The following is a 15,010-nucleotide window of genomic DNA, read 5'->3' as shown; positions in this document are numbered from 1 at the left end:
TAATGTGGTAATAAATTCAAAACAATTAAGGAAGAAGCTAGATATGACTAATGTACCATTACTTTACTTTCCCTTTGTTTTGGAAAAATCATCAATGTGGATTTATTGGTCTTGTTATTATGAATTTTTTTTTTATTAATTAAGTAAATAAATAAATAAAATGTTTGGCTGACAAATTAGAGGTTTAGTTCTTGAATTAAAGATATGAGACTATTCATTTATGAACTTGTCATAATGTGAAGCAGAGATTCTTTTAAGTAATGCTGTTAAAACTTTCGTCCAAACTGAAAGGTTTCAAATAGAAAACGGAAGTTCTAATAATCACTCAAAACAACTAATATTCCATGTTGTGACAATTTCAAAGACCAACGTTCACTAACTTTTTATTTTTTATTTTTGATAAAGCTAGAACTCCAATTGAATCAAATTTTAGGAACTAATGCTCCAAATTTTCGGTGCGGATGGTGTCCTTGTCAGTGGAGAGAGGAAAGATAGTGGGGGCATTGCTTTTTCAGTGCAGCCGCAGCAAATCATGTCATCACGTTATGATGAATATCTAGAACAGATGGCGTGGCGGATTAAAAGTAGATTTGGCTGTGCTTTTCAAGCAAATGTTAACCCTTATTATAAGTGGACAGCAGAACAATTTTGATCATCATCTTTCCTTGTAATGGAGTATTACTATCTTATCGTATATAGTTTATGTGAGTAGAGAAATACAAAACGTTGTTTTTGACATTTCAACAACTACAAATCCACCCTAAACATGATCTCACCATGACATGTTTGATCTTTAAACTCTTCTCTGCTTCTTTTCCTTTTTCTATTAACTATCTTTTGCAGTGGAAAACATGATTTCCCACCAAGAATGCTCCAATTGATGGTGAAAAGAACTTATATGCAACGTGTTCACAATCACTGTAGCGTTCCAAGTGATTTATACAAGGTTACATAGTCTTGTATTAATGGCCAAAAACGCTACGAAAACAGTAAACTCATTTCATGAAAGTTTCAATTAATAATAACTTATTGACTTCTCCTACATTTTTTTTCTTTTGGAAAATTTCTCTGACCAATATGGTTGAGTTTTGTCACTTAATAAGTTAATATGCCTTTGGTCACTTTATTCACATGGTTCACCTACTCAAATTCACTGCAGTCTGGGGGAGTGGATGGGATATAAATATGGTGAGTTGCATTTGGTACAGAATGTAATTGCATATGAGCGCATCAACTAAGCCTAGTTTGGTAAACATACTTCAACTTTTTTTTCACATTTTTGGGTGAAAAAAAAAAACCAAAAACACAAAGCTGCAAAACCCAACTTTGAAAAACCAGTTTTTTTTCACATCTGTTTTACATAAAAGTTTCTCAAACACTATAATACTGCTTTTTTTTTTTTTTTTTTTTTTTTCAAAAGCACTTTTACAAAAAAATTTACCAAACAGTCTGCTACTTTATTTCACAGCTGCTTATTCTTACAGCACAGCAAAAACAGTTTTTTTTCAAATCATAGCAATACCAAACCGGCCCTCAACTAGTCAGTGGTCAGAGATGCCACATTGAAGCTTCATCACCAAGGAAAAAGATCGTAAACATTTCTTCTACAACATGAAAAAAAGATGGAAAAAATTCCAACAGGCACTTATTCTGGAACTTCATTAACATTGGAAGACTTACAATACAAATGTTCCCGGAAGCAATCAAAGAATGATTTTAACGACAATCTATCACCTCTTTCAAGTTTCGATATTGGGTATCTCACTCCTCGTCTAAAATGGAGCAGAATCCAGGAAATTGGACAGCTACTATCGTCGTGTTGAAAAAATTTTCTGTGTGGATTTTTATGATACAAGCTCACGCCATTTACATGTTCCTCCCGAGTTTGGAAGAACTTTTTGTCAATTAGAAAGCTGCATTCCACAAAGCATTCTCACCTTCTCCACAGCGCCTGTGGACCTCCTTGATCCTCTCCGAAGACTTGCAAATCCCACTGCAACTCCAATCAAATGAAGCAACACAGACGTTGCCTGCCTGAGCCTTCCACTCACAATCTGTGGTAACAATTAACAGCATTAAACTTGTAACTATGCGCTATGTCATGATAATATTTACTCCTGGCTTGAACTACCATTAACCTTTCTTCCAATTTTGTTTTCTTTGTAATTCTGGACATGAAAAGTTATCACGCATGAATGCGTAAACCCACACAAAACACACTGAACCACACTAGTAACATTGAAATAGCACCACAGGAATTAACACAGGCATCTCTCACCCACGTTATTTCGTGCATCATCAACCCTGACCTTGAAGTCTTAGACGTAAGTCATATGAGAATATACATCATAAATGTAAGTGAACTCTCATGGTAAGAAATGCTCAAACAATCGCAGGATCCAAACTAAGATCTCATGATATCTTAGATGAGCTGCTCGTCACCATGATCAGGTGTGTATTGCAACTGGTATCAGCTAAACATTAAGTGTAGCAATTAAGGGGCAGTAATCAAACCATGAAACAATTCTAAATGCTCTGGAAGTTAAAGTTAATCTGACATTACAATGAACAATAAAATGACTGATAACTCCCCATGGGGGCATACACAGCTACGCCTGATAGCATGTAACCCAGTTTATGTCACGACCACCAAACTATGCCCGTTCCCGGTGTGCTACATAGTTAAAATGTGTAACCAAAATAAATAATTCAACTTGTTTACTATAGGTGACAAAAATAAACACGACCATATAAAGAAAAGAATATCTTGGTCATCTATTGCCACTCTTAAGTAACAGAAACACAATGTTGGAGCTATGGAACATGTAACAGCCTATATAAAGCAGATGTTTGGCACCCGAACTTTTTGTCTCCAAAACTATTGCCATTGGAACCTCATTAAGACCAAGCAAGTTAAAAAGAAAAGGGGGAAAAAACAGATGGATATGAGATTACCAGGTGGTGTTCCACAACATAATCTCCGGTCATCAACCTGCTCGACATCCAATCCAATGAACCACGATCCCAAAGAAACATCCTCATTCACATACTTGTGTAGCACATGCCTAGATGATTAGCATAACATTAGAAATAAGTAAAGGGTAGACATAATTTGAGCAGCAGGACTTCTACCATATAGAATACAGAAACATACTGGTTGATTGATATGTAAGTAGCCAAGTCTTTTGAGATAGCATAGAGCTGGCCTGTGGCATGACGGAAATACTTGTTCCCTTCCTCACCAAATTTCCAATACTCGGGCTCATGATACCTTACTCCCCTGTCAATAAAAAAAATAAGGTAAGGGAGAGATTGCCAAAAATGTCCAGCTGGAAGAAATAAATTAAGCGTGCACAGCTCACTTTTGAGCAAGGACGGGACCAGATTTCATGCAACCAATATACACCCTCGGCTTTGGTCGATGCCTAGCTAAAGTTGCTCCAAGTGTTCCTGTAATTATATATGATGAATGAAATCAACATTGAGAGAAAAAAGGGAGAATGATAACAGCAAAAATTATTACACACTAGCTGGAGATCAGAATGTGCCAGTAAAAATGCCAACACAAGTGACTCCTTAAACAGGACTGATTTCGCCATTTCAGATGAGTTCTAGAATAGCCAATTTCCAGTTTGTAAACATTGAAAAGACATATTTTGAACAGAGAAGCCTGATGATTATATACCTATATTTACGTGTACATCATCGTCAACTTTAACATAGAAATCTGCATCCCATGAAGCAACAGCAGTGGCAAAAAATATTTTTGTCTTCGCTGACAATTCAAGGTAGCCCTCAACATGATCCTGCTTTCATCAAATTTATGAAGACAAAATCGATTAGCTTTTTCTCAGACCAACACATTATGAAGATACCTCATATGAAGACAAAATCGATTAGCTTTTTCATCAAATATATGCGTTCCTCTGCCAGATGAAAAAGATTAACTAAACTAGCTGAAAAGACAAAGGCTTTACCAGCCGCATAATGTCACCATGCCTATTCTCCTCTGCTTCAATAGCTCTATCAAGGATACCACCTGATGTAGCACTAGCAATCGATAAAAGAAAAACAAATCAGGCTTTATTTGTTAAAGGTTTTTATTTGTTTAAGAAAAGGAAAATATTTCAACGTTGAGGTGACTATGTATGATAAAATAAAAACGTAGACAATTGAGCGTAAATCCTGCGAACAACATTAACTTTGAAAGACAGAATAAATGTAGGTTTTTATTTGTTTAAGAAATGCAGGAGTCAAAATAAAATGCGTACGTATGCATATAAAGACCTATAACAGAAACATTGGAGCTGACAGTAATCTGGCATTACTATTGCTTTACATGATGGAGAGTAGGATTATAATGCAGGTGGTGGAGGGGAGGGGAAAATAAATTCACAATTCTAAGACACCAAACAATCAGAGAACAAAAAATATTGAACTCTATCAAAATAATTTCCAAAATGTTTCTAACAAAAAGTGCTCCAAGTAGATTGTTGTTTATCCCATGATAAAGATCCCAATGGGATAGAATCAAATTCCAGGATATTCTACTGAAAGACTGACACTTTCATGAAATTCATATCAGTAAAAACTTAAAACACCAAATCAAAAGTAAAACCAATATATTTGAGCTCAAATACCCACCTGTGACCTATTACAAAGCGAACTACAATGCCCTTTTCTTCCTCAAGCTTCTTTCTTTTATCGGCTATATAGTAAAGACAAAGTAGAAAGGAAATGTCAGAGGCATTCACATATAGTTAGAAAATATAAAGAAAGCAGGTTATCGATAAAAAAAACCTTGAGGCATCCAAGTAGAACGGACTGAATCCCTGCGCTTTCGACTGCTAAAAGCAGTATTTATTCCTACAACCATCAAATATTTTCTTTTCTTTCTTGTCTCAGGAATTTTTAAATTTTCTGCAACTGGTGAACCACTTAGAATAGATTCCTGCGCAGCCCTTGCAGCAGCTAATTCCATCTCCAAATTTGAAATTTTTTTATCCAGCATGCTGCAAATTTTACAAGTCATAAGACAGAACATCGAGTCAACTTCAACAAAAAGAGATGAGCTCCAGCATGGCTTACTGTATAGCACGATGAGTCTTTGAAACTTCCCCGTAAACATCCTTTGGTTCATTTTCTATATCCTTTTAAACAAAAAGAAAAGTAAAGATGAATAAACAAATAACAAAAAGGTAAAGAACCGGCTGTTTAGATAAATTGTACTTACGATTGTTGGATCACAACCAGAACCTAACTTCGGTGTTTCATCGTCAACCCTTGTTGTACTCGATATGTCTTCAATTTCAGGCACTGACCACATTCTGTTAGCAGAATTCATTTATTTTTTATCAGTATACACGTGCCATACTCACTTCTGGTAAAGTTCAAAGGAATAACATGTTTTGATGGGAATGTATGCACACTTTAGTAATCAGAATATGAAGAGTAAGCAGATAAACGACGTTAAAAACCAATATCCTAATTTAGAATTCATGTAGGACTCGCCCCATCACTACGTTTTCCGGCAATGAGAAGCAAAGGGAGGGAAAGAGAAGGACTAGGGAAGGAGGGCGGGCGGTGCAGTAGGTGATGTCGTAGTACTTAAGGAGGAAGGGACAACAGATTAATCTCTTGAACAAAACAATTAAGGCAAAACCTGATTACTAGAATGATGTCTGAATTGAAGCATTGGATCTGTTATATGAAATTCAGATCTATCCCAACCTCATCATTGTAAGGGACACAACAAACTTACCAATTCTGCCAAAAAAATAAGGGAACTCAACCAGGAAGCAGTTAATAATACTAATTAAATTTTAAACGAGTCTGTCATCATCATTAATCTCCACTTTGAAGATACTAACTAAACATTTAAAAAAATACAGCAATGATGCATTAATTACAAAAACCCAGAAAACGCTCAAAAATCCATCATCACTCATCAAATTCAAAACCCACCAAACCCCACATCCAGATTACAAAAATAATCCCAAATCCCAAATCTTTGAGCAAATTTAAGGGGGGAAGAGAGCTACCCACTTCACCAAACCAATCATTTTCTCTGGGATTTCAAAGAATAATCGAAGCTTTAAATATGTGGAAATTTAAATTATTTACCTATCAGAGAAGAGCATCCCAGCACAAAAGCAACCAATGCAAAACAAAAGGGTCCATTTCCGAGACACAAAAGCACTCTTCGATGCCTCTCCTTCTCTGCTCTTCCAAGACATTCTTCTCTCAAATCCGACCAATCAAGCTAAATCATTTACCAATCCCAAGTCAATGAAGTCAACGCACTCGTTTGACCCAAAATTCAGATCCAGAAATCCACGTTCCTTAAAAAACAGGAACACCCAAGTGGCTCCTCCGAGTGCTCAAACAATGGAGGTTCTGGTTTTGTCGGTGGGTTTCTGGGTGTTATGTTTGTAAATGCAGTTATAGAGAAGGTGGAGGTGGGAGAAAGGACCCAACAACCATGGCGTTTTCCGACTCAAAATTACGTAACTGACCTTAACACACCTTTCATATTCAATTTTATGTCCCAAGTTGTACGCTTGGTTTTCCATACTTTGATACGACTTCTTACCTACCCAATGATCTATGGAAGCATTTCTGCCTCAAAATATGGCAGACCAATTCCATTTGAGACTCAAGAGTCTTGAGTCATTTTTTGGCCTGATACAGAAGGTCTATGAGTCTACGTCTATGTGCATGAGCAGAACATTAGTAAGTTTGCCAATGACGAGAAAAACTTATATGAAACCGAGTGAGTACAATATTTTTCTCTGTCTCGCTTGGCTAGGGTTCGAGATGGCTGCATTTATTCTTGGAGAAAGGGAGAAGGGGATTTTATTCTTTAGAGCCCTGTTGAGACCCTATGAAAATTTCTTTCAATTGTGTTAGCGTTTTGGTAGGAAAGGTCTTTACTCTTAGTTTATGTGATAAGTCAATTGGGAAGAAGACTTGCGTAATATGTCATGTGATGATAGAGAAAAGAAAAAAAATATATTTATCCTTGATAAGTAGGTGATTAATATTATTAATATGTCGATGACACGAGACATAAATAAATTTTCAATGAAGTTACTCATTTTAAGTTAAAGCACACTAGCAATAGTAAACTTTTCAGGTCAATTAAATTGCTCATTGTCTAAGCCTCAGACTTCCTGACATCACAAGAACATTGCGCAAACCTTAAGAAAACATATATAAGAAAAGGTCGGCACGGTACACATAGCAATGGAAACAAAATTTGAATTGGGTTAAAACCGTGTTGTAAATTATTTTATGTCATCATACGTGACAATGTCTAAACAAATAGCATACTTTTTAAACTCGTAACAAATAATTACTAAATAATAACACTAATGAGACTAAAATTTAATTGCATACGAAATAATCTCACGTTCTAAAACCCAACTACCATTACACACCAGAAGGTGGCACGCACACGTGGAGGACGTGTAAAGAACATCATGATTCAAATAATGGATTGTACAGATCAACAGACCCCAACAAATGAATTGCCAGTACCTGCAACTATGCGAGTGCGTTTGTGTAGGGTTGTAACCTTCGTTTTAGGGTCGTAATGATTAATCGGAACCTCGAACTTTTGTTTAGATTCATAAATCATAAGTCCTAATCCTGGATGCATGTCTCTAAGACAAAGACAAGTTCATAGAAAGCTACGTACCTTCTATTTCTAAATTTCTATTTTGCCCTTTCCATTCTTCTCATTTGGTAATTGCAACGCTGTTGCGATATGATAAGCGTTGATGATGGATTATCTCTGCAAAAGATTAGCCAAATTGAAGTGATGAGATATAGGTCGATGAGAATGACTACAAACTTGGGAGTTGAGTATGGAAGATTGGAGCGTACTTGAGTTAGGCATCGGTCCATCTAATCTTCTAGACTATATCGATCAAAGTATGTCACACGCTAATTATCTAGTAGATAGTGATTATTTAATATTCGTGAATGCTTCAAATTTATTCTTTTCACAATTAAAAAAGCCAATTGAACAATGGCTTCTTCTTCATATGTGGCAGCATCGGTAAGCGACGACAACAGTTGTTTTTCTCTCTTTTGTGTTTTTTTTTTTTTTTTTTTTTTGTCGTTTTGATTTCTAACCGAGGCTCGTGATGCCAACTTAGAATTCATGAATGCTGCACTATTATTCTTCTCATCACTTGAAGGAAATGTGAATAGTTTTACGACCCTAGTCACAATTAATACAGAAAACTTATTATAAAAAGAAATCTCGATAGAATTAATTACAATATTTACATTCCTATTCTAACATTATTATCCATTTTGTGTTTAGATTGACCAGTCACATGTCACAATCATTCATTTCATTACAAACACAACCCTTCTTACCCCCCTCAGGTTAGGTGACAGGGAAACAAAAGGAACCACACAAAACTCAGTGACAAAGTAGGCAGAGTATGCCATGTACTTATAAATTGTGAGGCCTCCGCTCTCAGTCTTTGAGCCCATGCATGCCGCCCTGCCAACCACCGCGCCAGCCTTGTGCCGGGCCATGTGTGAGCTGAGCTCGTAGGCGGCCACCCCACCGCTACTAAGTAAACAAGCCATAAAGCTGCCGCAGCTGCTGCCTTGCACCGTAAGCATGCTGTTAGCTTTCATAGTTCCATTCATGAGTACATCTGCCCACCTGTCCGTCCATCTAGCCCAAGACAAGGTCCAGCCCCATAGTTCTGGTTAAACCGTTACGTCAATGGATCCGGCCTAAGCCGGTTCGGATCATTTTTGTGCTACACGCGTGTGTAGCTGTAGTGAGCAGCAAATAAAGAAGTTGAGAAGTTTGTGAGAATGATACAAGCATTTTTAAATAGTTGAAGAAAAAGAGATGGAAACAAATGATGAAGGAATGAGAAGTTTGGCACTCAAGAAATTAGAAATTTTCCAATGAAGAAAAGCTTAGCAAGGCTGATGCAATATCTTGTTTTCTTCATGTTTCAAACTCTTGATGTTGATACATATAAAAAGGCGAAAATTGTTTATTCTGTTGATTCATAATTATCAATTTATATGAATCGTATAATAATTTCATTGTACTGTACGCGTGTATCTATCGTGACAAAACCGCAACATATAAGGACATTGAAATAGTCATTCATTAATCTTTTGTGAATATGCAATCCAGCCCCAATGTTTCTTACGTTTCTTTTGATCTTTTTAAACCAAAGTGGTCAAGTTGTTTGACGAATGCAATAATAAATTACAAAAAGTAAAAGTAAGGGCACACACTTGTCTATATTTTAATATTTTAATTCCAAAAGTATGTCAATCATACTGTTACAGTAGCAAATTTCTGATTCCGTTTTTTTATATGTGCATGAACGATTGTGTTTGAAAATACTTCATCAGCAAAGATTTGAACTAAGAAAAGAAAGTTAATTTTCCTATCCTTACATAAGCAAATATGTCGACAGACCAGTGCTGTAAAGTGCAGGCAACAAGTAATAGATTAAAGAGGATTAAAGGGGGGAAGATCGCACTAAACATTAGAGCCATGCATGTGAATGTGATAGAGTCCTATTGCTAGTCCATATAAGGCTGCTAAGTTTGTTTTTATGTAATGTCCTATGAAATATTATAAATATTGTTCTCCAAGTGACCTGTAAAGCTTTATTTATTTCGTTATTTGTTTATTTCTCTCAAATATTTAGGGTTGAGTCCAAAATGATTATTCTTATTTTCCTCTCCCAGACATCCTTAGAGCTGTTATTTAAAGTAAAATAAGTAATCTCAATTACTGTTGTTCTAAATTATAACATAGGAGTTTTAAAAGGTTTACCTAAACATTCTTTAAAACTCAACTCAAGTCTCATTTAATTTATTGAAACTTAAAATTTGTTTAATTATCTGAAACTCAACTCGTCTCACTTCCCCTCTTATTATCAAAACTCTTTAACAAATCCGTTACAAGTTTGGTGGCGCTAATTGAACCTTTTGAATGTGTCCCTGAAAAATGTTGTAGAATTTCATTTTTCTTATTTTGAAATGAAAATTTTGAATGAAAATTCTTATTTTTACTAATTGTTTAACCATATGGCACTTATATGACACAAATCAACAACAATGGGTCTCATTTGTGCTACCTAAACGTTTTGACAAACTTATTAACTATTTTTGCAAAATTGGGAGTGAGACAAGAGTTGTATTTAAGATGATTAAGTAAGACTTAAGTTGAGTTTCAAAAGATGTATAATGATAGGATGTGTTGCACAATTGCTGAATTATAATAATAAAAAGAATAACGCTAGGATGTGTTGGGAAAATGACAAATATGAACACACAAAATCAATTCTCGCTCGGGTGTACGATTGATCATAGCATTTCTAATCTACCCTTGAGATGATCGTGATTTACTCATCAGAATTTGCCATATTGTAAAGAATGAAAGCAATATATTTTTGATCAATAAAGTGCAATCACTCATTGCCCAATAAACTAAGAATAAGTGACCAGTTGGCATGCTTATATAATAAGAGTGGAGATTTTAAATTTAGGAGACAAAATGTAACTCTTGGTCATAGGCCAAATGCCAAAAAGAGGTACGATGGTTAAACAGTTAAAAAACAAGACTAACGTTAAGAGCAGAGAGATTAAAAAAGCTCATTGAAACTTGTTTTCTAGCTTAACCAGTCAGAGATTGCACCATTTTTATTCATTTTTTAAGAAATAAAACAAAAAGAAACATAAAGAATTAGATTAAATTAAATAATTAATACCATGAATTTGGTAACAGGTCTCTTTCAATTCTCAGATTTATATGTGGTGAGGTCCTTCCTCCATATACTTTAGGAGCCAAGGACATAGAGTAACAATATTTGGATGCATTAAAAGGGTAGAAGGCAACTTGCTTTGGAGAGATTACAGAATGGATTTACTGTGCTAAGACAGCACATTAATTCTTTTAGGGCTTAATTAGATTAATAGTATTTGTGGTGATAGAGTAGTCAAAAGATAACTTATGTAGTAAAAAAATTAGGTTTAAACTTGTGTGGTGAAGTCAGTTAGGATTTGGGCCCAAAATTAAAGTTTCGTCAACTCTCCGTTAATTGTTAGCATGCGAGTCTCACACATGAGGCTAAAAATATAAAGTTAACCTCACATGTGTTGTTCCCGTGCCAACAATTAACAAAGAGTTAGTAAAACTTTTAATTTTAGACCTAAATCATAACAGATTTCACCATAGAGGTCGTAATTTTTTTACTACATAAACTATGTTCCAACTATCCTATTATCACATGAACTAATAATCCAATTAAGCTTTTTTATCACTAAATAGAGGGTTGATGTATATTGATGTCACGCAATTATGGAGTAAGAGAAATTTTTAAGTTGCAATTATGGAGTAAGAGAAATCATTTTTGAGTGTGGCCAGTGTACAAGGAGTATTCTAATACGGCTTTGCCCACCTAACCTTATTACTTCTTTTTTTTTTTTTTTGGAAAAACCTAACCTTATTACTTAAATAAAGATGAGATGGGGCCAAACCACGAAAATGTTTATATAATTTGAGCCAGTTTTGACCACATTCATAAAGGGAGAACGAGAAACTAAAGAGTTTACAAGATAATGTTAGTAGCATTATGATATAATACTCAGGATAATCATTTTAATTCTGACATAGTGATTTCATGATTTGTTGGTAAATTAATGAAACTCTTTCAATGGTCCAATTTTTACTCGACCAGAAAACGTAAATTAGTAATATCATGTTGTTTCTTGATCTACTTGGTGCTGTGCTTATGGCGTTTTGACCACAATTTTATATTGTTATTCAATGATAGTCTTCTTTTGGCCCAATCGAGATTTCCTAGTAGAGTCTGAGTATACATCTTACAATGATGACTCATACACAAGTAATAACCGCCTATAAATGAGGGAATACAAACGAGACGCTATTGATACCTACATCGAATAAGTAAACGTCATATTATGATGGTCAAAACCTATGAAAAATGGGAATTATGTGCAATTAAATTCATGGGGAAAGGGGAGATGAATTCCATGACAATTCTACAAACTTAAATTGGATTTTTTGCTCCCCTAAAACATGAACTACATGAAATTATCTGACAAAAAAACACCCTATACAATGACATGAAAATTAGAACATGGGAAAGGGGAGATGAATTCCGTGACAATTCTACAAACTTAAATTGGACTTCTTGCTCCCATAAAACATGAACTACATGAAATTATCTGACAAAAAAAACCCTATACAATGACACGAAAATGATAACATGACCTTCATAATTTGCATTGGATGAGAGAAGAAGGCCTATAAAATATCATAGTGACTCAAGAAATCCAGTTTTTGATAAAACAGCATTCCTCACTTTGCTGAGATCCCTCCCTTTGAGGGTCCTCCCTGCACCTTCACAAACAGAAAAAGAAGAAATCTGACTCCTTGCAAGCCTCCTAGCAAAAAACTCATGAGGGGGTTCCTTTGGATCATACTCCTCCTCCTCCACCACCTCATAATCATCACTGCTATCTCTGCCGCCATCATCCCTGCCTTCATCATCATCGTCACCGCCCTCATATTTTCGCCAAGAAACATTCTTGGAGGCCTTGTTTGGTTTCTGACCGTACAACTTGGACCAATCAGGAATGTTGACAGGTGCTGATTGCTGCACAATTTTGGCTTCATGATTGGTAGTATTGCTGCTGCTGCAGCTGCTGCCACTGGCGTAATTGTGGCTGCTGGGTTTTGGAATCATTCTTGCAGCAGTTGGGAGGTGCCTTGCTACAGAAACATTGGAACTTTTGGATCCAGCAGCCATGTCTTTACTATTGTTCCCATCTTTTAGAACCTCCCAAACATCTTCTTCCTCAAAGTCTCCATCTCTCAAGGCCCTCCAAACTCCACTGCCCTGCCTTAATAGGCCATACCTATTGTCCATTGCTTATTATTCCCTGCCTACCTATCCACAGAAATTGAAATACCAAAAAAATGAATAAAACTTGGAAACACAGAGATTACTTTCTATGCGAGCGATATTTGAATCTAGTCAAAACTATGGAGAGGGAGATTCGAACTCGGGTTCAGAAGAAGATTATGTAGAGAGATCCTCAAAGATTACTTCAGAGGGTTTAAAAATGTGTCTCAGTTGAGGGAAATAAGAATCTACCTTTCTATGATTGAGAACCGCCAGGCACCACAACTTTCCCAAGATTCCAATCAAAGGGGTATCTCTGCAACATGGGAAAGCAAACATCAAGTTAAAGAGAGAGTTTCTGAAGATGATTTTCTTTTCTTTTCTTTTCTTTCCCCAGAAAAATGAAAAGCTCAAGGAAGAAAATGGTTTTGACAAGAATCTTACCCGAGGGATGATTGAAAGAGTCCCACTTGGAAGGGGTAGAATTTATGGAGAAGTGAAGCAGCAGCCACAGGCCCACAGGTGCAAAAGGGCGGTGAAAAAGTGGCATGAATAAGACAGACCTCCTTTTGTAGGACTCCCAGTTGATGGTTTTCCATGAATTTACTTTTGGTTCCCAAGAACTTTTGACTTTGAATTCAAGAAGAAAGGGAAATAAAAACACAAAAAAAAAGATATTCCTCGTTAAGGGTGCGTGGTAACAAAGGTCTTTGAACTTTACTTGATATTTAGTGTTTGTCGCTCTTATATTAGTTTTTTTCATCCTCCAACTTAAATATGCGTTGCATGAATGGTCATTTCGTCAAATCCTTCTTTTCCGTCAAATTTAAGGCTATAGTGCTCTTTTTCACACAAAAACAAAACTAATTTATTTTAAAAAGAGAACTACTTGGCTCCTTAAGGTTAAAGATGAGTTGACTTTGTGGCAGCATTCACAAAATTTTGTGTTTATGATCATAATTGTTCATGTTATAAATCATTATGTAAAGATCATCTCGGCAAAAAACCCTTTAAAACTAAGATCATTTAGTCAATTCTTAAAGAGTTTCGATCATAAGTATAAAGTTCTGTGAATAAGTCACAAGATATTTTAAGGAGGAGTTTTTCTTCAGGAACCAAGTCTTTCTCTTTAAAAAAAATTCTTATTTTGTGAATGAAATTCCTATTTTAACCCCCAAGCTTAACTTAATATGAAAATTGACGAAGTTAACGAAAAGATTAAACTTTGTGGTATAGATTAGGGACTTTGCTACAATGTAGCCTTCCTTGGTGAATATAATTTGGGCAGGAGGGATCTTCCCGGGTGATGCTATTTATTTATTATTTGGAGAAAAAGAAGCAAACAATTAAGTTAATCTCCAAAGAACATGTCAAATTTTAAACATAAAATTTAAATTTGAAGGCTAAATGTGGCACGTTGATCTTTTTAAAATTTTGTTTCCTACACGATATGTTAAATTTAAACTATTATTAATTACAAATTTACTTTTCATAATTGTGATAAGTATTTTCAAAACAAAAGATAATAATTAAAAGAGAGCTTTAAGGATAAAGACTTGAGTAAAGTTTATTTTAACAAAAAAAAAATAGGGAACTTTAACGAAAAACTCCCGGTACAGTTCACTTTAACGAAAAATCACATTTTTACACTAAAAAGTCAATTCTTGTACTATTCACTTTACCTTTTATTTTGTCTTTATCGTTAAAACTCAAAGTTTTCAAGTCATTTTCATTAGTTTTCTTAAAAAAGTATCATATAACTTTATTAAGTGAAAAAGACTTAAACTTTAATGAAAAATTTTAACGAAAAAAATCATCTAATAACTTTATTTAATGAAAAATGCTTAAACTTTAATGAAAATGACAAAAGTTTAATATAACAAAAATAAAATAGAAAAAGTAATAAAAACTTGACGTGCAGGTACCTGCGCGTCTATCACATATATATTTTTTTTTAAACTGCACGGTACTACACTATTTCAGAAAATTAAACACTAATTATTTTCGAAACTAAACACAAGTACTACAACTATTTCTAAAATTCAACACGAGCACTACACTATTTCTGAAACTGAACCCAA

The 15,010-nt window shown here is 35.0% G+C and overlaps 2 protein-coding genes across 4 annotated transcripts; both read right to left on the bottom strand.

Moving 5' to 3' along the window:
• Positions 1-1,632: 1,632 nt before the first annotated feature.
• Positions 1,633-6,910, bottom strand: LOC137715333 (putative beta-1,3-galactosyltransferase 2). The gene is made up of 11 exons (XM_068454623.2): positions 6,124-6,910; positions 5,234-5,327; positions 5,089-5,150; positions 4,801-5,012; positions 4,645-4,708; positions 3,978-4,050; positions 3,686-3,806; positions 3,363-3,450; positions 3,155-3,280; positions 2,956-3,065; positions 1,633-2,054 (listed from the first exon to the last, which is right to left on the bottom strand). The coding sequence occupies exons 1-11, from the start codon at positions 6,234-6,236 to the stop codon at positions 1,906-1,908; spliced, it is 1,212 nt and encodes a 403-aa protein (XP_068310724.2). The 5' UTR covers positions 6,237-6,910; the 3' UTR covers positions 1,633-1,905.
• Positions 6,911-11,999: 5,089 nt separating this feature from the next.
• Positions 12,000-13,508, bottom strand: LOC137716215 (protein S40-6). 3 transcript variants are annotated; one of them, XM_068455635.2, is made up of 3 exons: positions 13,374-13,508; positions 13,182-13,245; positions 12,000-12,970 (listed from the first exon to the last, which is right to left on the bottom strand). In XM_068455635.2, the coding sequence occupies exon 3, from the start codon at positions 12,951-12,953 to the stop codon at positions 12,339-12,341; it is 615 nt and encodes a 204-aa protein (XP_068311736.2). In that variant the 5' UTR covers positions 12,954-12,970; positions 13,182-13,245; positions 13,374-13,508; the 3' UTR covers positions 12,000-12,338. The 3 variants fall into 3 exon arrangements, with proteins under 3 accessions (XP_068311736.2, XP_068311735.2, XP_088546965.1); XM_068455634.2 differs by having other exon boundaries at positions 12,000-12,974; positions 13,374-13,501; XM_088690839.1 differs by lacking the exon at positions 13,374-13,508 and having other exon boundaries at positions 12,000-12,974; positions 13,182-13,367.
• Positions 13,509-15,010: the final 1,502 nt, after the last annotated feature.

The sequence above is a fragment of the Pyrus communis genome, chromosome 3, assembly GCF_041283825.1.
Source record: "Pyrus communis isolate YQ-2024b chromosome 3, ASM4128382v1, whole genome shotgun sequence".
In the NCBI taxonomy this organism is placed as follows: Eukaryota; Viridiplantae; Streptophyta; class Magnoliopsida; order Rosales; family Rosaceae; genus Pyrus; species Pyrus communis.
The sequence above is the reverse complement of the archived record's forward strand: the minus strand, read 5'-3'. Positions and strand labels throughout refer to the sequence as shown.

Coding starts and splice junctions, on each gene's coding strand:
- LOC137715333 (XM_068454623.2), bottom strand. CDS start 6,236: ATGTCTTGGAAGAGCAGAGAAGGAGAGGCATCGAAGAGTGCTTTTGTG. Junction 5,151..5,233: donor CTGGTTGTGATCCAACAATC/GTAAGTACAATT, acceptor TTTGTTTAAAAG/GATATAGAAAATGAACCAAA. Junction 3,066..3,154: donor ACTTACATATCAATCAACCA/GTATGTTTCTGT, acceptor CTAATCATCTAG/GCATGTGCTACACAAGTATG.
- LOC137716215 (XM_068455635.2), bottom strand. CDS start 12,953: ATGGACAATAGGTATGGCCTATTAAGGCAGGGCAGTGGAGTTTGGAGG.